Raw genomic sequence first — 23,360 nt, forward strand, 5'->3', positions numbered from 1 at the left:
GTCTCAAACTCCTGACCTCAGGTGATCCACCCCTCAGCCTCCCAGGTGCTGGGATTACAAGCATGAGCCACCACACCCGGCCCACGTGTAGCCGTTTAAATTAAAATCAAATCAACTGACTTCCTCCATTGCATTGGCCACCTTTCAAGTGCGCAGAGTGACACATGGCCAGTGGCTGCCATCACCACTGATGTCGCCACATCCTTCATCACAGGAAGATCCCTGGCAGCCCTGCTCCCCGCCCTCTGCCCTCCTGACGCTCCCTTGTGACTTGTTAGAAAAGTGTGGGTACAGCTAAAAAAAACACCTGATGGCTGTGAGAATACCGTCACTTGCTGATGCCTTCTGTATAGAAAATAAGCCTTAGACAGATCTTCACAAGAACGTCGTGATCTCTCTCCTAGGCATAATTAACGTGTTCCAAGCCAAATTGCAGTTCAAGAGAAGGTTCTAATCTCTTCTCAATAACAATTGTACTCATGTTCCTCTCCTGAAAACTAAGAGGAAAGTAGCTGAAGAAATTCTCCCTGCCCAGTTACATCTTGTTTTTCGGGTACTTTTGGGTTCCAGGGTCACATCAGCAGTGGCCCAGGACAAACGAGGGGGAGCCTTCATCTGTGCTTTGTGTCTTTCCAGGGTGGCAATGACCATGAGATCTTCAAAGACCCCAGGACCGTGGGCTACTCTGTGACAGCGCCTGAGGACACACGCAGGATCTGTGAAGAGCTCTTCTCCTAACTTGGGAGCAGGAGGGTGGGGTCCTGGCTGACAAGCCAGCATGGGGCATTTGGTGGCCAGAGCCGAGGGTCCTCCCACACGTGCTCACCCACCCGCAGCTCAACCAGGCTCTGCATCCTTTGCCAGGCACATGCAGTCTGGACCGCCACCCCTGACATGCCTTGCCTCCATCTCCAGTGCCAGAAGCTTCCAGAAGGAAGGAGAAAACTATTGTCAAGAATGGGTCAGAGGAATGCCTCCCACAAAAGGTCTTCCCCACCCACCCTCAGCCCCCTAATCTAATACTCACCCTGATACATGCAATCATGTGGTTTTGGCGTAAATTTCCCCATAATTCTAAGATGATACAGAAAGAAAAAATGTGCCTGGGCCCTCCTTCTTGGTGGGTCTGTGGACTCGTAAGCAGTTTTTTAATGGACCCCTGCATCAGCACCAACAGTGAGGGTTTGGTACTAAGAAACAATGACAGGCCATCTGCAGTGACCCACCCCAGGATGAAATTTACAAATACCTGGAACAAAGCTCCTGCCTGCATGTCACCTTGATGGGGACTGTAAGCAGGGCAGTGTTATGCCCAGTGACTAGACGCACTCTGCATTTTCCTGTGTTTGAGGCTGAGGCCTGCTGGACAGATGGCTGGCTGAGTGGGAGCAGACCCCAGGGAGTTTGCACCTCAGCTGGGCCGGAGAGTTGATGCTGGCAAAACAGTCACCCAGGTCCAGAGAAACCAATGTGGGATGTCAAAAGGACCTTCTGGTTCGCCCTGGCTGGCTTCCCAGAGGCGTTCGCCTCTAGTTTCTCAGGGATCGAGCAAGACCCTGGCCAGGGAACAGGAAGAGGAGCTGCTCTCCTATGTGCGCCCACCCAGGCCCCCACCCAGACGTTACAACTGAGGGGGCCGAGTGCAGCTGCAGCCAGGTCCGCGTCCCTCACTCTTTCCACCTTCTGCACGTTCTTCGTGAAACTGGAAGGAACCCAGGCCTCAGCCAGAACACGGTGGAAGAAAACTTTCCTAGGAAACGGTTCATGTGTCACTTTTCAGGATGTGGAAACGCTGGGACCCATAGACCCTCCATTGCTTGGTGCTGGGGCTGTGTGGCCTCACTGAGCACTGAATCTGGGGCCAAGGGGGCCCAGACTGCCCTGCATTCCTGCCTCCCAGCCCACAGCCAGGTGCTTTCATCACAGCTCAACCTGGTTCCCTCCAAACCTCCCAGCCACTCGGGCTTGCAGCTGTCTTGAGCCCTGGATCCGGTGGGGTGAAAGCAGCCAGCTCCTCATCTCGCAGGACAGTGAGATGGCAGTGACTCGCAGGACACGGCCATCCAGTGGCATCTTTCCTTGTTGAATGGTGCAAATGATACTGTAATGACCTTCCAAAATGGTTAGTATATTAAAGTGATTTCATTGTTTCCTATTTCTCATTCTGATTCCTTTTTCCTCCTGTTTGCAGATTCTGGAAGGGAACCCCAGCCCTTCCAGGTCTGAGAGCCACTCTTTCATTGCTCCAGATTTCTGTCCCGTCGGGGGCCCCTCCCTCTGTGGAGTTGCATGTTCCTGTTCCTGACACACAGACTCCTCCCCTGCTGCTTTTCTGCCCACTGGGTCAGGGCCTGCCATTCCTTACAAGTTTCCTTAAGGTAGTGTGTCAAAGCGAGACAACTGAGTCTTACTCAAACTTGTTTTAACCGGAAATGGAGGGTCGCTGCTGTGTCCCCACACACAGGGCTGCCCTCAGGTGGGTACCCTGAATCCGCCAGGCTGGGCCCTGATGCGCAGAGGCCTGGGCCGCTCCTGCCCCAGTTCCCACAGTGGCTGCTTCAGACCCTCCCCAGGCCCCTCGAGCCCCTCCTGCACTGCCTGCTACCTCCCTCTGCAGTCAGAATTGACACTCGCCTCCAAACTCAAAAGGACTTGGAACTTCCCCTCTCCTTCCACCTTGTCATCGCATTGCAGCCCAGGCCAGCTTCCTGGGGTTACTCCAAGCGTGTCCGCTTATCAGGCACTGTGGTGGGATGTAAAGTGTTAACAACTAAATGACGCATGCGCAGCGCGTCCTGGTGCCTTCCACGTGTCCCCAGAGCAGCAGGTTCTGCACGTGGCAGGTTAGGCTCCAAGCCTAGTTCTGCTGGTACACGCTGCTGCGTGACTTACAGTGAGTTCATCTTCGCCTCAGTTCATGTGTCAAATGGTATAGTCCTTACTGTGTATGAAATTTAAAGCACTTTGAACAGTGAGTGTAAGCCATTACTAACTCAAATAATACCCCTGCTCCCTGCAACCCAGAACCCTGTAAGGCAGGGACAGTCCCCTCTCTCTGCCTTAGGGGGTTAGCAGGATAAAGACACCATCACAAGAAATTTAAACACAGTAGCTAAGTTTTGAGCCAGAGCAAAGCACAGAGGTTGCACCTAGGTCAGCCTAGCACTATTGAAAGTCACCAACCCCAGCACTGCGGAAGCTGACCCTGAACTCAAGGTCAGGGCTTAAGCCTCAGGGAAAAGGCCTGCGTTGAACCTGAGCAGTGAGTACAGGGCAGGCCTCTGGCTCCCTGGAGGGAGAGGCTAGCTGGGAAGTTGAACTTGAACCTGATCCCCAGGGAAGGGCGTGGGGCCCGCTCATGATCTGTCCGGGAAGGTCCCTCCAGCTACTGGAAGGGGAGTGCCCATAGGGGCCAGAAGAAGAACCAGTTGGGCAGTTGGGCAGATGTTGCCGTAATCCAGACACATCCAGGCATATGTGGCTTTGAATCACTTCCTTTCCACGGGCTGCCTCCTCTCCCCCCCCATCCCAAGTGTTCTGGCTGTGGGCCCCAGCTGGTCACCTCAGCCCAGGCAGGCTCCTCCAACCCGACCGACAGGTAACCTCCACACTGCCTGCCACTCCACACTGCCCGCCACGGCACCCGAAAGTCAAGACCTAGAACTCATTCCACCTCCCTCACCGGAGGCTGCTTTCCCAAATGCCTTCAGTTTTGGTTTTCATTGCTGTTGTTGCTATTGTTGTTTTTGAGACGGAGTCACTGTTGTTGCCCAGGCTGGAATGCAATGGCGCAGACTCGGCTCACTGCAACCTCCGCCTCCCCACTTCAAACAATTCTGCCTCAGCTTCCCGAGTAGCTGAGCTCACAGGCGCCCGCCACCATGCACAGCTAATTTTTATCTTTTTAGTAGAGACCAGGTTTCACCATGTTGGCCAGGCTGGTCTCAAACTCCTGACCTCAGGTGATCCACCTACCTTGGCCTCTCAAAGTGCTGGGATTACAGGCATGGGCATGAGCCACCATGCCCGGCCTTTTTTTTTTTTTTTTTGAGACGGAGTCTCGCTCTGTTATCCAGGCTGGAGTGCAGTGGCGCAATCTCAGCTTGCTGCAACTTCTGCCTCCAGGTTCAAGCGATTCTCCTGCCTCAGCCTCCCAAATAGCAGGGATTACAGGTGTGCGCCACCACACCCAGCTAATCTTTGTATTTTTAGTAGAGATGGGGTTTCACTATGTTGCCTAGGCTGGTCTCAAACTCCTGACCTCAAGTGATCTGTCCACCTCGGCCTCCCAAAGTGCTGGGATTATAGGCGTGAGCCACGACGCCTAGCCCCCACCTTCAGCTTTTGCTAAACCCTTCCTTGTGCCACCCATGTAGTACTCCGTCCATACAGTAAGTCAGCAAATCTCATTGTTTTGAGCTAAGTGCCTACGTTAGCCTCTCCCTAAACAGGTTTGATGGGCTGGTTTTTCCCCAATATGCTTTTGGAAATCATTGTATAATATTGACAAGAAAAATGCCCATCTCTGCACCACCCAAAATCACTGCCTCCCTTGGGAGACACCAGCCAGAGCAAATTCCAAGCAGAGCACAGCAACCCTGTGGAGTGGGCCCTGCCCATCACTGCTCTCCTGGAAACCAAGAACAGAAGTTCTCACACCTGCCCACCTTCTGCCCTCACTCCCACTGCTCCAGCAGCAAACAAACCCTTCCTCCCCCGCTATGGACCTTGAAAAGCTATATCCATCCTAGGACTCTCATGCCAGCCCCGGGCCCTCAAGCCTCACCTGCTTCCAGCCCCTGACTTCATGCCTGAAGAACAGCAAGCTTTTTTTTTTTTTTTTTTTGAGACTGGGTGTCACTGTCACCCAGGCTGGAGTGCAGTGGTGCAATCACAGCTCACTGCAGCCTCAAATTCCTGGGCTCCAGCAATCCTCCCACCTCAGCCTCCAGAGTAACTGGGACCACAGGCTCATGCCATCATGCCCAGCTAATTGTTTTTTTTTTTTTTTTTGGTAAGACCAGGTTTCACCATGATGCCAAGGCTGGTCTCAAACTCAGCTCAAGCCATCCACCTGCCTCGGCCTCTCAGAATGCTGGGATTACAGGTGTGAGCCACCGTGCCTAGCCTAGCAAACGTTCATCAAACGTCTATAGCAGTGGCCGGGCGCTGTGGCTCACACCTATAGTCCCAGCACTGCGGGAGGCTGAGGCAGGAGGACGGTCTGAGTCCAGGAGTTCGAGACCAACTTGGACGATGTAGCAAGATGCTCTCTACAAAAAATTTAAAAATTAGCCATGCAGGGTGGCATATGCCTATAGTCCCAGCTACTCAGGAGGCTGAAGGAGGATCGCTTGAGCCCACGAGGTTAAGGCTGCAGGGCAGCCTTGTCTCAAAAACAAAAAACACCTCTATAGCAGGAATGAGCCAGGGACTGTGGACAGTGCACCCCGAGGCCAGTCCCCTCTTCCCACAGGTGTATCATGGGAGTAAGGTGTAACTCACACAACTTCCTAAAAGCTTCAACAGGGCACTGGACAGCTACTGACCAAGTTACTGGCATTTTCTGTTGCCAGGAAGCTGCATTCTCCTTCCTGCTAAGCTTTCTCATGCTAGAGAATGATGACTAAAGAAAAACAGATGATCCCATCTTCTTACTCACCACCCCCTAAAAGAACAGACTGCCAAGTGGAATGTGTCAGCCTCACCTGGGGGAGACACCCTCACCTGACGACTTAAAAGGAAAAACCTGGTAAGCCAGCTGCCAAACAAATACATGCACTGCCTTACACAAAACAAAACTTCATTGGGAGAACGACGGCTGATGGGAGGCAAGATCTGGATTCAGGAATCCTCAGTTCTAGCTATTCCTTGGTCAGCAACAACTTCTGTCCCTCCCAGAGCCTCCAGGAGTTTCCCCTTCTGTAAACTGGTATCGCATCCCTTCCAGCTGTGACATCCTGCAGTTCTAGAATACCCACTGATTGAAAGAGCTGTGGCCAAACAGGAAGGACAGAGCAAGAGCAGTTGACAAAGGATTCTGCCAAGACAGAATCCAAAGGTTACCCCTGAATAGCAGAATGCAATCCCCCAGCTCACTGCCGGCCACAGCCTGCCAGAGCGCCAGCACACAGGGTCACAGCAATGCCACCCACGCCAAGGCGAGGACAGAAAGAGAGGCTTGGGGCAGCAAAGGAGCCCTCTCGGGTCTTGGCTTTGGAAGTGTGGACTGTACCAGCAGATGGGCCCTTGGGAAGCCACCAGGGAACAATTCAAGGTTGGAGAGAAAAAGGCCACCTTTGACCCAGCAGAAGGCAGAGGCGGGAGAGGAGGGTGAGGACAAGGAGCATTGCAGACGAGGAAACAGTGGCCAGGACCTAACTGGCGGGAACTGCCTTTTTCTCCACACGCTCGCAATCAACACATGTATTTGCCTATTTTAAAACAACTCCCTTCCACCCCCTTTCAAAGGCAGCAGTTCTTAGGCTGAAATGACAAACTCATCAGAGTTGAGAAGTACCCAATGAAGCTATTTGTGCGTCCAGCATCAAACGACCTCTTTTCTGGACACTTACTGTCTGCCCAAAAGCCAGTTTCCAAGTTTGCTTCCCTGCGTTGATGCGTGGATTCTTGACTACCTATAGGCCACAAATTTCAAAACATAATGTCCAGCTATTTCTACTTTTAAATCATGACTAAAGCCAAACCAAAACCACAGCAAAGATAATCTAAGGATTTGTTTACCGGAAATACCTACAGAAAAGTTTGCAGGCCGGGCGCGATGGCTCACACCTGTAATCTCAGCATTTTGAGAGGCCGAGATGGGCACATCACCTGAGGTCAGGGGTTCGAGACCATCCCGCCCAACATGATGAAACCCGGTCTCTACTAAAAATACAAAAATTAACCGGGTGTGGTGGGGCACGCCTGTAATCCCAGCTACTCAGGAGGCTGAGGCAGAATTGCTGGAACCCTGGAGGCAGAGGTTGCAGTGAGCCGAGATTGGGCCACTTCACTCCAGCCTGGCAACAGAGCAAGACTCTGTCTCCCACCCCGCAGAAAGAAAAAGTCTGCAATGTCAGCAGCAAGGTGCAAACAGAGCTGCCTCTGGGTGAAAACTTTAGTTACGAAAAATAAGAAAAAAAAATCCCTAAGCATTTCTTAACACTAGTTTTAAAGAAAATCCCCTTTTCAAAGGTATGTTTCTCCTTCAACTTTCTTGACTGTCAGGCTGTCAGGATGCAAGCTACCCACTCTTAGCTGGATGGATCGGGACAAAGTTTTTAAACAAAGACCCTGCCCTTTCCACAAGCCCTTCCCGCCACCCCCACCCTGGCGCCATGACAGGGGCTGTGAAACGGCTGTTGAGTGATGGTCGCACGACCGGAAGGCAGATGAAAAGGTCAGGCTATAAGGGGGGTTCAGCCTCTCAGTACCAGCCTGCTGTGCCCAGGGGTGGGAGTGCTGGGATAAACTGTCTTCCCCAGACAGGCAGCTATGCCGCCTCCCACTGCAAAGGCACCAAAAGGCAAAATCCGTCCAATCCAAAGACCGCCCCCCCATTTCCCCCCGCTTTAAGCCAGCTCCCCAGAACCAACCAAGCCAAGAATTAGAAAACTGCTTTGCCCAGGCCCAAGGAGAGGTGCAAGGGGCACTTAGGTGGAAATTTGCCTTGGGGAAGTCACGCAAGGTCCGTGTCAGCTGCCAGTGGGCCAGATCCGGGAAAGTGGAGCCTCTAGCTCCAGGAGGAAGAGGGTCTGTGGGTTGAGCCCATATGTCTGAGCAGCTGGAGAAGTATCACCCTTGATCCACTCCCTGGGCTGGGGATGGAATCTCCACTCAGCCATCAGTGGGCACCTCTCCTTTTTAAATGCTTTTAATGCTCTTCAGATGGTGAGAGGTTGTTGTGATGGTCAGAGGCTGTGCTGGTGGCCGGAACACTCCACACCTGCCCCCCACACCCCTTCCTCCAGGACATACTTGAAAGGGACCATGCCCCTCCGAAGCCCCGTCTCGTATGGAAGAATATCATCTCCAGTGTCTGCCGCCTCCTCCCCGCAAAGTCTCCCACAAGCACAGAGAAGGGGTGCTTCCAGCATCTCCTAGGAGCTGACGACGTGTCCGGACCAGGTCTCATGCTTGGTGCCTGGTGCCAGGTGGGTGATAACGACCTCCACAGCCTGCAGCTTCTCATTCTTGGGCGGGATGGAGCACATCTTATAGGTGACCTCGTCGCCTTCCACTGGGACATACTCCCCTTCCACACTACAGGGGCACAAATAAAGCAGTCAGTGCTCACACCGGGACAAGGCTCCCTTTCCCAAGATGCCACACCCAAGACACCAGCACCCTTCTGATCATAAGGCCACCAACGTGGGCACCATCTGACCAACCATCGGGAACCTCTTTCAAGAGAACTGCCCCTCCACCAGAGGGAGCTGCCACACTGCCCCTGGTCAGCCTCTGTCCTAGCCAAGGAGGCCCTGGTCCAATCAGCTCCTTCCCTGGGACTTTTGATGTTGGAACTGAAAGAGCTCAGCCACCTGTGGGAGCTCACATGGTGACATGAAACGTGGGAGAGAGACTGGGCTTACGGATGAAGACTAAAGACGGCCAGTCCAAGCCAGAGAGAAACGAGGCCATCGTGGAATAAGAATCGGAGTTGAGGGGTGGCCTGGCCAGGGCTTTTCTGAGGTCCTCAGCATAGCAGCCCTTGGTTCCAGGAGTCTCAGAAACCACATTGTGTCTTTGTTCTCAATTTTCCCAGTTTCCCAGCAAGCTTTTTTTTTTTTTTTTTTTTTTTGAGACAGAGTCTCGTTGTCACCCAAGCTAGAATGCAGTGGTGTGATTTCGGCTCACTGCAGCCACCTCCCGAGTTTAAGTGATTCTCCTGCCTCAGCCAAGTATCTGGGACTATCAGCATGTGCCACCACACCCAACTAATTTTTGTATTTTTAGTAAAGTCGGGGTTTCACCATGTTAGCCACGCTGGTCTCGAACTCCTGACCTTAAGTGATCCACCCGCCTCGGCCTCCCAAAGTGCTGGGATTACAAGCGTGAGCTGCCACGCCCAGCCTCCAGTGAGCCTTCAAGAAGGTGCCTTTGGTGCTTGAAGCTAGTTCCTGGAGGGGCCTCTCCCTGTGACCACCCCCAGGAAGTTTCCTTTTTTTTTTTTGAGATGGAGTCTCACTCTGTCGCCCAGGCTGGAGTGCAGTGGCACAATCTCGGCTCACTGCAACCTCCGCCTCCCAGGTTCAAGCGATTCTCCTGCCTCAGCCTCTGGAGTAGCTGGGACTACAGGCACACACCACCACGCCCAGCTAATTTTTGTATTTTTAGTAGAGATGGGGTTTCACCATGTTGGCCATGCTGGTCTCGAACGCCTGACCTCAGGTGATCCGCCCACCTCGGCCTCCCAAAGTGCTGGGATTACAAGTGTGAGCCACAGCACCCAGCCCGGTTCCCTTACTTTCTAGGGGACATAAGTCACCCTCTCACATGAGACTGGCACCTTGATGTCCCCTTGATGAGACCGCCCCCCAGAGAAAAACCCCCTTCATATGCTAAATGCCAGGGCCAGCCAGCTCCCCTAGTAACTGGTTTGTTTTGATTGGAGAATTGTATGGTGAAGAGTGTTTCCCTCTTTGGTTTGGTCACCAGGGAGCTCAGAAATAAATCTGCAGCCCACTTCTAGCAGCAGAACCAGACATCACAGTATTTCCATCTTCCTTTTTCCATCTTTCTAAGTATTTCTTTGCCCCAACCTCTATGTTTTCCTTACTGATTCAAAATCTTTTCTGGGGTGAGGCAGTATGAAAATACATTTACACATCCATGTGTGCGTTCATCTGTGAAATGCGTCGCCTTGGCCTTTTTCTCCTGCCTGCTGAGCTGATATGTAAGCATGGGGCAGAGGGTGGGCCCCATTGCAGCGGGCCCCTCTTTTCAGAAATGTGGTTTCTGTGTTTGCGGGTGTGCTGTGCGGAGTAGGACTCTGTCTGCCCCTGCCTGAAGTAAAAGACTTGGGGCGCTTAGGCCACAGGTAGGAAGGGGGTACAGATCGAGGGTCCTCGCCTGTCTAAAGGCTGCCCAGAGGATTGGAGGTGAAGCATGGGGGGCTGGGTGCCTTCCAGTCCAGCCCTAGGATGTGTGCGCCCCACCCCAGGTTCCCCAAGGGCTTCAAGACACTCAGGAAGGAAGGACGTCATTGAGCATGCGGCAGGAGAAAGGGGTCCGCCCCAAACTTCCTTCCTGGAGCAAAGGGGCAGGACAGCCCCCAGCCTCACCAGTCCACCTCCTGCAAAGGAGGGCAGGAAGCCGGCCTGGTCGGCAGGCTAAACAGGGCTCCCCAGCCTCACAGGCTATCCTTCCCTATTGGCCAGATACAATGGGCACTCGAACTCACCCTAGCAGTCCTTGCTGCTCTCTCACACACACACACACACACACACACACACACACAAACCATACACGCACACACATGCACCATGCACAGCTGCCACCACCCTGTCTCCCACAAGCATAGCCGGGCACCCCCAAATCCATTTTCATCACTTTTTGGCTATGTGATCTTGAGCAGATCTCTCTGTATTTTTTTCTTTTTTCTGTTTTTTGAGACGGAGTTTCAATCTTGTTGCCCAGGCTGGAGTGCAATGGCGAGATTTCGGCTCACCACAGCCTCTGCCTCCGGGGTTCAAGCGATTCTCCTGCCTTAGCATCCCAAGTAGCTGGGATTACAGGCACCCGCCATCATGCCCGGCTACTTTTTTTTTTTTTTTGTATTTTTGTAGAGACAGGATTTCACCATGTTGGTCAGGCTGGTCTTGAACTCCTGACCTCAGGTGATCTGCCCACCTCGGCCTCCCAAAGTGCAGGGATTACAGGCATGAGCCACCATGCCTGACACACAAAACCTTACACACCCATTCATAAAGACACACCCAGGCACAATCACAGGTACCGTGTCACCCCCAGCCTCACATCCCCTGCCATAGCTCTGTACAGTCTCACAACCCCAACCCAACACAACCACAGGAGCACAACTGGAGCACCAGCCAAAGGCAGACTCACACAGGCCCGGCCATTCGTCCTCACGCCCAGCGCCCGTCAGTCACACGCCATCCCCACCTCCACAGGGCCAAGGAAGTGCCTGCCCCAGTCAGGCCGCCCAGACCGGCTGCTCACTCACTCAGAGATGTGCAGGAAGATGTCGGGGCCGCCATCAGCTGGGGTAATGAAGCCGTGGCCCTTGGATCGGCAGAAGCATTTGCAGACTCCTTTGTAGACGGGGCCCTGTGAAGCCCGCACCGTCCTGACAGAGAGGGGGAGGTGTGAGGGGCCCCATCAGCGCTCCAGGACAGCCACCAGCTCTCCTGGGCACACGAAGCTCATTCCAGCCCCTGTCCACAGCTGTGCCCCATCAAGCCCTGGCTAGGACCGCCATGTACAGTCACACAGGTTGAGGACTGCACAACTCTGGGGGCCGCTCACATAGACTCTGGTGAAAATGACTCTTTGGATGACCCTGGCAAATTTTCTCGGGCCTGTTTTCCCACCTGGAAAGAGGGAGTTGAACGAAAAGATCACTGAGCATCCCTCCAGAAACTAATGATTAATTATTAATAACAGGAGCATCCTCCACTCACAGGGCCTAAGACCTGCATATGCCAGGCATTGCTGGGTCCTTTGCAGCCCTGGTACTGTGCTCATTTTGCAGCTGCAGAATTCAGTCTTACAGGGACACAGACTCTCATGTGTGGTTAGAGTCCAGTGATTCTGACCCCTGCAATTGCCCACCCATTGCCACTCCCAGCTCCCAACAGGTTCTTCTGGGCTGGGCAGTACCCTGAATTTAGAAGGCGCCTTCCCAGTTTCTCACCATCAGCCCACAGCACAGCCCCAGGTCTGCCTATTTGACAGCCTGGAACGCTGATGCCCAAAAATGGCCAGAGAGACAGTGAATTTCTGGCCTCAAGCAAGAGACCCATCTGAGAAAGTGTCCCCAGCCCACTCCAGACTCACGCTGAGAAGGTCCTCGTCCGGCGAGTGGGCAGTGGGCTTGGGACCACGTTGCCCCGCAGAGGTGATGGTGAGCGCTCGCGGGTCCGAGGGGTGTCCAGCAGCCCGACTGAAGCTTGATGGGTGGGGGGCTGTGGTGGTGGGGGAGGCTCAGATGACATGGCTGACCTGGAAGGAGAAGAGGCTCTCAGAGCCTCATGCCTTTAGAGGAAGGAGCCCAGTGCTTACCCCGCATCCAGGTCTGAGAGTCCAGTATCTGAGGCTCATTCCTGTCCATCGCCTCAGCACTGCTGTCACCTCGCCTGGGAGCGTGCCGGCGCGGTCAGGTGCCTGCTCTGGGCTCCTGCAGCGGTCGTGGGCCCCCCTCGATCATAGTTCTTCATGCAAATGCCACATCCTCCCCCATGACCAGGATGGCATCAGTCCCCAATGTGTCCCCAGCACAAGGCAAGGACCCCGGCACACTCGGGACACATAGTGAATACTTGTGGGAGGGAAGGAGGCAGGTCAGGAAGGGGAACCGAAAACCCAAAGCCAGGAGCCGGGCGCAGGGGCTCACGCCTGCAATCCCATCACTTTGGGAGGCTGAGGCAGGCAGATCACTTGAGGTCAGGAGTTCGAGACTAGCCTGGCCAACATGGCAAAACCCCGTCTCTAATACGAATACAAACATTAGCTGGCCATGGTGGCAGGCACCTGTAATCCCATCTACTTGGAGGCTGAAGCAAGAGAATTGCTGGAACCCGGGAGGCGGAGGTTGCAGTGACCTGAGATTGCACCACTGCACTGCAGCCTGGGCCACAGAGCAAGATTGTCTCAAAAAAAAAAGAAAACCCAAAGCCAAGGAGATTTTAATGCCAACCACCTAGATCCAAACTCAGCCACTCCACAGACCCTCCCTGACGCTGCTGTGAGCCAGACCCTACAGGGAGGCAGAGGCAAAAACATGACCCTCTTGCAGCGTCCACCTTCAGGAAACTGCGGAACACGTCGCAGAGAGAGCTCAGGCGCCCCGTCTGCATCCCTGAGCAGCCGTCACAAGCCTGCACCCAGGACAGGGGGGCCTGCTGGGGGAGCCCAAAGGACCCAACGGGAAAGGGAGGATTTCCAAGGCTGCATCCATCTCCATCCAGCTCCATCAGGCCCAGTGAATTTCCATGCAGCCCAAGTCACCGCTGCCGTTATGAAATCAAATTCCTTCCGTGACCCCTAGTATGCACCCATAAACCTGGCTGGAGGGAGGGAATTCCTTAACTGCTGCTGTGCTTTTGACAATGTGTCAAGAGCAGGACACTCGCTGTACACAGTGAACACTGAATACTGAATGCAAAGGCATCGGCTCTAACGTGGCCTCAGCTCAAGGTACAGAGGGAAGAGTGGCACCCTGGGGTAAGTCCTTTCCCCTCTCTGGGCTCAGTTTCCAAATCTGCAAAGTTGGGCAGCTGGGTGGGCATCACTTGGCACCGCGCAGGGCTGGTGATGGGGGTACGAGATGAAGTAGGGAGAAGCCTAACTCAGGAAGCCACTCAACGCCACACAGCCAGGAGGGACAGCAGCAGCCCTGAATAGGTTTAACTCAGGTCCCATCGGGTTTTCAAATTTAGATTTGAAGAATGGGCCAGGTGCCGTGGCTCACGCCTGTAATCCCAGCAGTCTGGGAGGCCAAGGCAGGTGGATCACCTGAGGTCAGGAGTTTGAGACCAGCCTGGCCAACATGGAGAAAACCTGTCCCTACTAAAAATACAAAATTAGCTGGGTGTGGTGGCGGGTGCCTGTAATCCCAGCTCCTCCAGAGGCTGAGGCTGGAGAATTGCTTGAACCAGGGGGGTGTGAGTTGCAATGAGCCGAGATCATGCCATAGCACTCCAGCCAGGGTGACGGAGTGAGACTCTGTCTCAAAAACAATAAATAATCACCCAGGCTGGAGTGCAGTGGCATAATAACAGTGCGCTCTAGCCTCAACCTCCATGCCTAATTTTTCTTTTTTTTTTTTTAATTTATAGAGACAGGGTATTGCTATGTTGCCCACGCTGATCTCAAACTCCTGGGCTCAAGGGATTCTCCCACCTCTTCCTCCCAAAGTGCTAGGATTACAGGCATGAGCCACCACGCCCGGCCTGAACTATCTTCAACATACCAGGGGCTTTCCTCAAAATCCAGGTTTCCAGCTGCTCGTGGAAAGAACTGAAGCTCTCACAACCCTCAACCTCAGTTTGCCACCCCGGTCCCCTCATTTATAGAAGTCTTCGACCTACATTACCCAGAAATCCACCCGCACCCCCCGAACTGCCTTCAACCACAGCCACCCAAGAACCAGGCCCGATTGCTCAGAGGAAAAGGGCTGCCCCCTCCCTGAGATGTCAAAACTCCTCCCCGACATTGCTCCACCCTCCCCTGTCCGGCCTCAGTTCTGTGGGCTGGGAAGGAGGTGACTGGCTGGCCTTCTGGAGGAGGTGGCATCCTACCTCCTGTCCCTTCTCTCAGCTGCGGCTGTGGCCAGGGAGGACCCTGAGTCCAGGGAGCCCCCACCTCAAAAAAAGCCCCAGCTGCTGGCCTAGGGGCCAGGGCCCCCGCATGACCCACCAGCACAGGTCATAGAGTCCCAGAATGTTCAAAGCCCAGAGTTCCAGGAAAGAGGCTGGCCCGGGGAGGGGAGGGCCCTGTCCAGGCCTCCCAGGACAGCACATGGGAACAGTGGCCTGGCAACTCCACGGTGAGAGGCACTGCTCTGCCTTGTTCTATCCAAAGTCTCCCTTCCCTCCTTTCTCCTGGAGTCAAGCATAGCTGACTTCCTTTTTTTTTTTTTTAATTTGAGACAGAGTCCAGCTTTGTCGCCCAGGCTGGAGTACAACGGCACAATCTCAGCTCACTGCATCCTCTGCCTTCCGGGTTCAAGCGATTCTCCTACCTCAGCCTCCCAAGTAGCAGGGGTTACAGGTGCCCGCCACCACGCTTGGTTAATGAAGCACAGCTGACTTCTAATCCTACCCCTTGCCTGCTGTGTAGTCTCGGACAAGTTACTTAATCTCTCTAGGCCTCAGTTTCCACATCCGGAAAATGGGAATTATAATAGTCCCGACTTCACACCATCAGGCTGAAGTGAAAACAAAATAATACACACTAAGCACTAGGCACACTGTCCACCCAGGTTCAGTGAGCAATAACTGTCAGCTGTGACTGTTGTTGTAATTGTCATCATAAAGTCACTCAACAGATACGTGCCCAATACCGAGCTCTGTTCACTGTTCAAGTCCACAGAGACAAAGGGCTGAACCTGAAGCCAGGGACTAAACAGTTAAATAAACATAAACCAGATCATTACAGATCCCAAAAGGGCTGTAAAGAAACAGAAGGGGATGGGGCAGAAGGGTGGGAGTACACACGCTAATCAGGGTGCCCGCAGGACCCTGAACAGCAAAAAGGGATAGCCATTTGAAAAACAGAGGGAGGCTGTTCCAGGTGTGGGGGAACAGCCTGTGCAAAGACCCTGAGGTTGGCAGGGCCTGGGTGGGACTGAGGTCAGTGGGGACACCATGTGGTAGGTGGGGGACTAGGAACCAGAGGCAGAGAGGCAGTGGAAAGGGCAGGGCCCGCTCAGGAACCATGCTGCGTCATCATCACTGTCAGCATCGTCATCCTCCTTGCGTCTTCCATTTGTCACACCCATTTGCCTGTCTGCACACCCCTAACTATGCCTACCTTCCCCTGGGTGAATGGCACAAATCCAAAATGGGGGACCCCCTCCTTTCTCCACCCCAGCCCCCTCAACACCCCAAGTGCACCCAATCCTTGGGAGATGCCAAGGGAAGCCCATGGCCTGTAGCGGTGAGGAGTCTGCGGGCAGCACAGGGCCCTCTATGTCCCAAGGGCGCAGGACAGGCGCTGGCACAGAGCAGGGTCTCCGGACGGTCCAGGAATGGTCCCAAGGCTGGCTTTTTTTTTTTTTTTCCAGATAGGATCTCACTTGGTCACCCAGGCTGGAATGCATGGTTCACTGAAGCCCCTCAACCTCCTGCGCTCGGGTGATTTACCCACCCCAGCCTCCTGGGCTGTGGGACTACAGCCACGTGTCACACACCCAGCTCATTTTTTGTATTTTCTGTAGAGACAGGGTTTCAATATGTTGCCCAGGCTTGTCTTGAACTCCTGGGCTCAAGCGATTGGCCCACCTTGGCCTCCCAAAGTGCTGGGACTCCAGGTATGAGCCACCACACCCGGCTTCCAAGGCTCATTCTTAGCCAGCATTAGGATCCAAAGCCCCAGCTGGCGGCTACTGCACTGGTGTGTGGGCTCAGCACCATGCCCAGTCCAGCAGGAGGTGTCTACAGTCCTGCTCACCTGATAGTGGAAGAAACTGAGGCACAGGGAGCAGACATGACTAGGGGTAGGGGCGCTGCCACCTGGGAGACCCAGGAGCTTTATCCAGCCTCTCATGGCCCATCTGGGCTGGAGTCCAGCTGGGGTGGCCAGAAGAGGCCTGGCCAAGGGCCACCCACTCCCCAGTAGGCCCAGCAGAGAAGAGTGAATGACCTCAGTGCGGGGGATGGCCGGGCAAAGTCCAGCTGGAAAGAAAACAGCTGGGGGTGGCTAGCCAGGCACCCAGAAGCCAGCTCTGAGGCTCTGACCGGCCACTGCTGTGTCCCCTCTACAATACACACATACACAAGGATGGAGGCACACAGCAGCCCCGCCCACCAGCACGGTCCCAGCTCCCAGGCAGCCACTGCTCTCCCAGCAATACCAGGCATGGCCTTGGAGTGTCCCCAGCAGAAGACAGGGCCCACCCTCTGTGACTAGCCTTCAGCTCCCCACAGCTGGGGGAGGGAGGAAGGCTGCAAACAGACCCGCTGCTCAGGCTGGCTGGAAGCTTCGGGCCAGGAGGATGAGCATCTGGCCTGCAACAAACTCAGACGAAATGTCACGCACAAGGTATGTCATGACTGCTGGGCTGCGTGTACATGTGTGCTTCTGTGTGCAACCGTGTGTAGGTGTATGCACATGTGTATGTGTTGTGTGTAGGCATGTGTACACATACATATGTGCCCACACATGGCTGGGTCTGCATCTGAGCGCACACACACGTGTATGCATGCACGAACTTGTTGCCATCTGTATGCACACGTACATGGACCAGGGGAGTCTCACCTCACAGCATGCTGGGCACCTGTGCTGCCATAGGGGACCTTGATGAACGCTGCCACTTCCTATTCAATCAACAGATAAAGGAGTGGAACAGACCATGACTGCCACCACCACAGGAGTGTCCTGGGGCCAGACTGCTTACTACTTACAACACTTCACACAGCTCAGCTCATTCCATTCCCAGTTCACTAATGCGAGAACCGAGACACAAAGAGTCCAGTAACTTGCCCAGGGTCGCCCAGCTAATAAAGACCCTGGTGAAATACAGAGTAGGTCAGATAGCGGAAATGCTACGGAGAAAAAGCCAGCAGGGTAAGGGGGAAAAGGCTGCACGAGGAGGTACCCAGCTGGCCACGCAACCCCTTCCCCAGTCAGCCCCCAGGCTCTGATGAGTGCCCGGCCAAGGGAGGGAGCCCAGGGTGGTGGGGGCAGGAAGCCACGCCCAACCTGACTGCCCCAGGGACGGGTGTGTCATCAGGGAGAAGGGGGCCTCCGCCCAAAACAGCCTGGGAATTTTCCGTAGGCTCTGCAGCTCCTCCTGGAAGGTTCTGGAGTTCAGCTGGGTACCAAGACTCCGGCTTTCCCAGCCCCTGCTCAGCCTACCCCTATGTCTGGAGACTTATGACCCAATCATGCAGCACCCCTGTAACCTACTCCCCAACTTCCTGCCCTCCTGGCCTGAAAACCCACCACCCACATCAATGGGAGCCAAGCAGCCAGGTGCTTAGTGCAAGGAGGGCTTTAGCAGCGCTATCAGCCATTTACACTCTAGTGAGAGGGGGCTCACTGAAGGAGACTCCATTCGTTTTTGTTTTTGTGAGACACAGTCTCCCTCTGTTGCCCAGGATGGAGTGCAGTGGCGCGATCTCAGCTCACTGCAGCCCCTGTCCCCCAGGTTCAAGCAGTTCTCCTGCCTTAGCCTCCTGAGTAGCTGGGACTACAGGCGTGTACCACCTCACCCAGCTGATTTTTGTATTTTTAGTAGAGATGGGGTTTCACCATTTTAGCCAAGCTGGTCTCGGACTCCTGACCTCAGGTGATTTACCCGCTTCAGCCTCCCAAAGTGCTGGGATTACAGGCTTGAACCACCATGCCTGGCCAGAGACTCCATTCTTAATAGCTTCAGCCCCTTTATTGAAGACAGGATGATAGAAGGCAGGGGGACAAGAGTTCAGTTCAAGTCAGACACCTCATTCTTGGCAAAGCAAGAACCTCTCCAAGCCTGCTCTGCAAAATGAGGGTGTCTTGAGCCTTCCAAGCGTTGCTGGCTGGGGAAGGCCAGGGTTGGGCATGGTGTTGGGACAGCTTCCAGCCCGGGGACAGCCCACTGCTGGCCGGTGTAGTGGGTGGATAGTGGCCCGCACTACAGGGACAGGGCAGGCTATAGTGCTTTCATACACCCTACAGCCACTGTCCACAGACTTCCACGTCAGGTCCTGTTAGGGGTTTACAAACATCAAATACATGCATCTAAACATCAACCCAACAGGGGAGGCACTTTTAGCATCCCTGTTTTACAGATGAGGAGACTAAGGCACAGAGGTTTAAGCCAGTGATTCTACTTCCTACTTTAGTGCAGTCAGGAATCTCTGGGGATCTTGTTCAGATGCAGATTGCCACTCAGCAGGTGTGGGTTGGGGCCTGAGATCCCTCATTTCTTTATTTTTTTTCGGTGACAGGGTCTTGCTTTGTCACCCAGGCTGGAGTTTGGTGGCGCACTCATGGCTCACTGCAGCCTCAACCGCCTGGGCTCAAGGGATTCTCTCACCTCAGCCTCCCAAGTAGCTGGGACTACAGGCCTGTGCCACCACATCCAGCTAATTTTTTAATTTTTTGTAGAGACAAGGTCTCACTATGTTGTCCAGGTGGGTCTCGCCCTCCCATGCTCAAGCGATCCTCCTACCTCGGCTTCCCAACGTGCTAGGATTACAAGCTCGGGATTCCTGGCCAAGATTCTGCATTTCTAAGGCGCTCCCAGTGAGGCAGCTGTCCCTGGCCCAGGGAACACCGCAGGAGTCCTGCTACACTGGTCCATCTCACAGCCCAAGGCTTACCAGTGCAAGAGGTGGAAAGGCAATTGGGCAGGGATAGAGGTGAGACTAGAAGAATAGCAGTTACCTCAGCGCACCTGGGTTCCTTCTTTGTAAACAGAGACACTTAGCTGATCCATCCCAGTACCCAGCGCAGCAGAGCCCCAGCCTGGCAGAACTGCCGGCACGTGGGCCGAGAGGCGGGGCGGGTCAGCTGAGCCCAGATAGAAGGGTCCCTGGAAGCCACAGAGGCCCAGAACGAGCCAGAGGTTGACGCAGCAGCGTCAGGCTGGCCTAGCCACATTCCCCTCCATTGTTCCGGGGAGAGCGGGGGTCTGGCGAGGGAGGAGCAGAGTGAGAAGGGGAGGAGGGACAGGAAGGGATGGGGTTGGAGAGTCCAGGGGAGGGAAGGGAGGCAAAGGGGAGGGGGCAGCCAGGCCGGAGCCAGTCCTCCGCTGGCTAAGGACCTGAAGCCAGCTGCCACAGAGAAGTGCAAACAGGCGGGTGGGGAAGGTGCAGCCCGGCGCCCACGTCCGCCCGGAGCCCCCTCCCAGGCCCAGCCAAGCTGGGAATAGCTCTTCCACCCTCAGGAGCCCCTGAGTGCTGGGAAGAGGCCGGAAACCCGAGGAGTGTACCGGGAACCCAAGGGAGCCTCCAACACTGCCACTGCCTGTGCCCCCATTAGCACCCCTGGACGGCCTCGACCGGACGGTCACCCCACCGCCACCACCCACCTGGGACCCTGCACCCGCCCCAGCTCTCAGCCTGGACTGCCCCTCCGGGGGGAAGCCCAAGCCCTCCTCAACAAGAACTCTCCACTCCTCCCCCACTCAATTCTTCCATCCTTCCCTCCATTCTCGGGGGGCTTTGGCTCAGACCTGAGATTCAGCCCTGCCTGCTCCCCACTCCCTCAGTGACCCCTGCCAAGCGACTTCACCGCCCCACCCGAGTTTCCTCATCTGTCAAAGGGGACAGGAACGGTGCTGCGTCGAAGGGCTCGGATGCTGTGCAGATGCTGCCACGAAAATGCCAAGCGCACGGCAGGCTCGGTCAACAATAGTTGTGCGGCTGATAGTGGAACTGTCAGGCACGGGCCCATCTGAAATCACCTTCCCGCCCATTCCTGTCCCTGCTGTTGGAACACAAACCAAACGCGCTGGCTTTGCCACTCCGTGGAACAAAGACCGTTCCCCTACCGGGTGCACCCACCGTCAACCACCCTCAACCCCACCCCAGGGCCCCACGCTGGGCCTAGCTCAGCTCATTCAAAGCATCTAGGCCGAGCCGGGGTCTGCGACTCTTTCTCTCCCTGAAGGGACCAGCATCGAGAACCCATGGTCATCACCGAGGCCACCCAGGGAGTGCAAAGGGCGGTGGGGTCTCCAAGGAGGACCCCGAGCCCAGAGGAGGGCCAAAGGCCCGAAGGGAGGGAGAACAGAGGCAGAGAGCGGCTGGAGAAGGTAGTGGCGGAAGGTAACAGGAAGGCCTGCTGAGAAGTCGGGGACTTAGACGACAATGGGACTTCGGTGGACGATTTTCAGCGGGGGATTGATCTGAGCTGATTGTTTTTACAAGTTCCCTCTGGCTTCATTGTGGCGAGCAGATGAGAGGGACAAGACTGGGCAAAGACTGAGAAATATCAAAACAGCAAGTTAAAAACAGTAGCTTACGTGTCTCCCGGCACGGGGCTAGCCGTCTCCTTTTACTCTCACACACCTCTTAAGCCAGGAGAAGTGAGAAGCCAGTCTGCAGATGGGGACACTGAGGCTCCGAAAGGCCTCCTATTTGGCAGTGAGATTTCCCCACCTATGAGACTCGAGGCCCTGCCTGGAGCGGGACGTCTCCGCCTCCCCCAGCACACATATCCACCCTAACCCCAGAAAACCGTAGGGCCGGAGGCTTCCTTTTTAAAAATCAAGAAAGAACGTTTCACTTCCGGCCTGCAAACCTGGGCCGCCAGCGCAGCCTGCGGAAAGGGGGCCTGTGGGCGCGGATGAAGTTTTTTCCAGCGCCTAGGGCCCTCCCACCCCCATCCGGGCGCAAACACCCGGGGCGAGCGCGCCCGGCGGCTCCTCCTCCCCCCAGATGCGGCTAATCGCGCGGCGCCAGGATGGCTCCCCTCCCCCCGTCCCGCCGGGCTGGCCGCCGTCCCCCCAACCACGGGTACCAAGCTGGCGCGGCCCAGGCCCGGCGGGGGGGGGTGGCTCCGCTTCCCGCGTGCGACGCCCCCTGCGCCTCGCCCCACCGCCCCGCGAGTCCCCACTCCAGGTCTCCCTCCCAAAGGCAAAAGCGGTGGGGAGGGCGGGGAGAGCTTCCCCTGCACGCAGAGAACAGGTGGCCAGGCGGGAAGTGCTCCCAGACGCCCGCCAAGAATCCCTGCCGCTGTTGCCACACCCACCCCTTGCCCTGGGGAGGAGCAACCCGCGTTCCCCACACAGGCCCGGAGAAACCCAGCCAGGAGCCCTCCGCTGCCGAGCTAGAGGACCCTGTAGGAGGGGCGACGATGGGGACAGAGAAGGCCGAGGCCCTATCTGCCGCTCCCGGGGAGTCGGGCCAGGGGCGGACCACCCTGACCCTTCTGGGGTCCCCGAGAAGAGCTCCCTACCTCGGGATCCGTTCTGCTCCGCCAGTGGCTTCGCTCGGACTGGGAGCGCGGAGCCGGAGAGGGGGCGTGGCCCGCGGGGGTGGGGCACCGAGCCCCGCCCCCAGGCGGCCCCGGCCAATGGGGCTGCAGGAGGGAGTCCAGGACGGAAGGGGTGGGGCAGGCGGGAACGGCCCGGACAGGACCTTTGTGTCCGCGCCTGGGACTGGCGGGAGAGCGAGGCGCAGAGCGCGGGGCGTAGGGGCTGGGGCGGGGCTGGGCTGCACCCACCGGCGGAAAACGCCCCTGCAAAGTGGCGGAACTGTGTCCCTGCGCCAGTGCCGTTCCTTCCCCTCACCACGCGCGCCAGGTGCGGCTCCTACCTGCTTTTGGCTCCAGAATTCGTATAAGCCCGGGGCGCGTCACTTTTAGCAGAACGGAGGAGATAATGGAATGAAAAGAGAGAAAGAAGAAAAGAAGCAAAAAACAGGACGAAAAGGGAAAGAAAAAATACACACATACACACACCAGAAAAACAGGGTTTTATTTTCCCGTTTGGGATTTTCGTTTTGTGCTCTTCTCTTGTTTCATTTCCAGCCTTCCTTGAGTCCTCTGTTTTTGGAGGTAAAAAATGTTACCTCTGTTTTGCAGGAGAGGAAACTGAGGCACAGAGAGGCGACCAGCCCATGGGCACGACCAGTCGAGAGCAGCCCCTGAAAGCGAGCCCAAACCCCAGGACTAGGTTCAGATTGGTATTTGAGGGACGCGGGGAAGGAGAGAGGTCCCCGGAGCTCGCCCGGGACCACAGTGCCCCCGGAGGGCGCGGTGAGGACTGTGTCTTACTCTGCAGCCCCTACTGGGGCCACTGCGGAAAAGGCCCAGCAGCGAAACCAACTGGTCCATTCGAGGCAAGGAACCGTCCTAGACGGTTGGTGGGAACAACCGCGCAGCTGCTGTGGAAAGAGCCCGGCGGTTCCTCAAACCACGAACCCTGGAGTCTCCATAAGACCCAGCAACTCCAGTCCTAGGTGTCTGCGCGCCCAAGAGAAATGAAAATGTTTGTCCATAAAAAAATTTATTTGAGGCCGGGCGCGGTGACTCACGCCTGTAATCCCAGCTCTTTTGGGAGGCCGAGGCGGGCTGATCACTTGAGCTCAGGAGTTGGAGACCAGCCCGGCCAACATGGCGAAACCCCATGTCTACGAAAAACACAAAAATTAGCCGGGCTTGGTGGTGGGTGCCTGTAATCCCAGTTACTTGGGAGTCTGAGGCAGGAGAATCCCTTGAACCCGGGAGGTGGAGGTTGCAGTGAGCCAGGATCATGCCACTGCACTCCAGCCTGGGCGACAGCGAGTCTCTGTCTCCGGGGAAAAAAAGTTAAAAATAAATAAATAAAAAATTTACTTGTTGGGCCAGGTGTGGTGGCTCATGGCTGTAATCCCAGCACTTTGGGAGACCGAGACGGGAAGATCTCTTAAGCCCAGGAGTTCAAGACCAGCCTGGACAACATAGTAAGCCCCCTTCTCTACAAAAAAAAAAAAAAAAAAGTGTTTTAACTACCAGGAGGAGTAGCACCCACCTGTAGTCCC

The 23,360-nt window shown here is 55.5% G+C and overlaps 2 protein-coding genes across 4 annotated transcripts in view; one reads left to right on the forward strand and one right to left on the reverse strand.

The window, feature by feature from the left end:
- PMM2 (phosphomannomutase 2) overlaps window positions 1–2,155 on the forward strand; it is a 38,638-nt gene extending 36,483 nt beyond the window's left edge. Inside the window, exon 8 of the mRNA XM_017874438.1 lies at window positions 637–2,155. Within this exon, the coding sequence (XP_017729927.1) occupies window positions 637–738 (102 nt within the window). The 3' untranslated portion in view covers window positions 739–2,155. The remainder of the gene's footprint in view (window positions 1–636) is intronic.
- A 3,634-nt stretch (window positions 2,156–5,789) lies between these two features.
- CARHSP1 (calcium regulated heat stable protein 1) lies at window positions 5,790–21,873 on the reverse strand. Of its 3 annotated transcripts, none has more exons than XM_017874441.1 (4): window positions 21,796–21,873; window positions 12,022–12,186; window positions 11,189–11,311; window positions 5,790–8,265 (listed from the first exon to the last, which is right to left on the reverse strand). In XM_017874441.1, exons 2-4 carry the CDS (start codon window positions 12,177–12,179, stop codon window positions 8,103–8,105), a joined length of 444 nt encoding a protein of 147 aa, XP_017729930.1. In that variant the 5' UTR covers window positions 12,180–12,186; window positions 21,796–21,873; the 3' UTR covers window positions 5,790–8,102. The 3 variants fall into 3 exon arrangements, with proteins under 3 accessions (XP_017729930.1, XP_017729931.1, XP_017729932.1); XM_017874442.1 differs by lacking the exon at window positions 21,796–21,873 and adding an exon at window positions 20,861–21,221; XM_017874443.1 differs by lacking the exon at window positions 21,796–21,873 and adding an exon at window positions 14,484–14,769.
- Between the last annotated feature and the right edge of the window lie 1,487 nt (window positions 21,874–23,360).

Source organism: Rhinopithecus bieti, unplaced genomic scaffold, assembly GCF_001698545.2.
Source record: "Rhinopithecus bieti isolate Rb0 unplaced genomic scaffold, ASM169854v2 scaffold_8226, whole genome shotgun sequence".
NCBI classification, from domain to species: Eukaryota; Metazoa; Chordata; class Mammalia; order Primates; family Cercopithecidae; genus Rhinopithecus; species Rhinopithecus bieti.

Excerpts from the sequence above, each read along its gene's own strand:
- CARHSP1 (XM_017874441.1), bottom strand. The coding sequence starts at position 12,179 with ATGTCATCTGAGCCTCCCCCACCACCACAGCCCCCCACCCATCAAGCT. Across the intron at positions 11,312-12,021 it reads CGGACGAGGACCTTCTCAGC|GACGGTGCGGGCTTCACAGG; the intron begins GTGAGTCTGGAG and ends CCTCTCTGTCAG. Across the intron at positions 8,266-11,188 it reads ATCTTCCTGCACATCTCTGA|TGTGGAAGGGGAGTATGTCC; the intron begins GTGAGTGAGCAG and ends GTGCCCCTGTAG.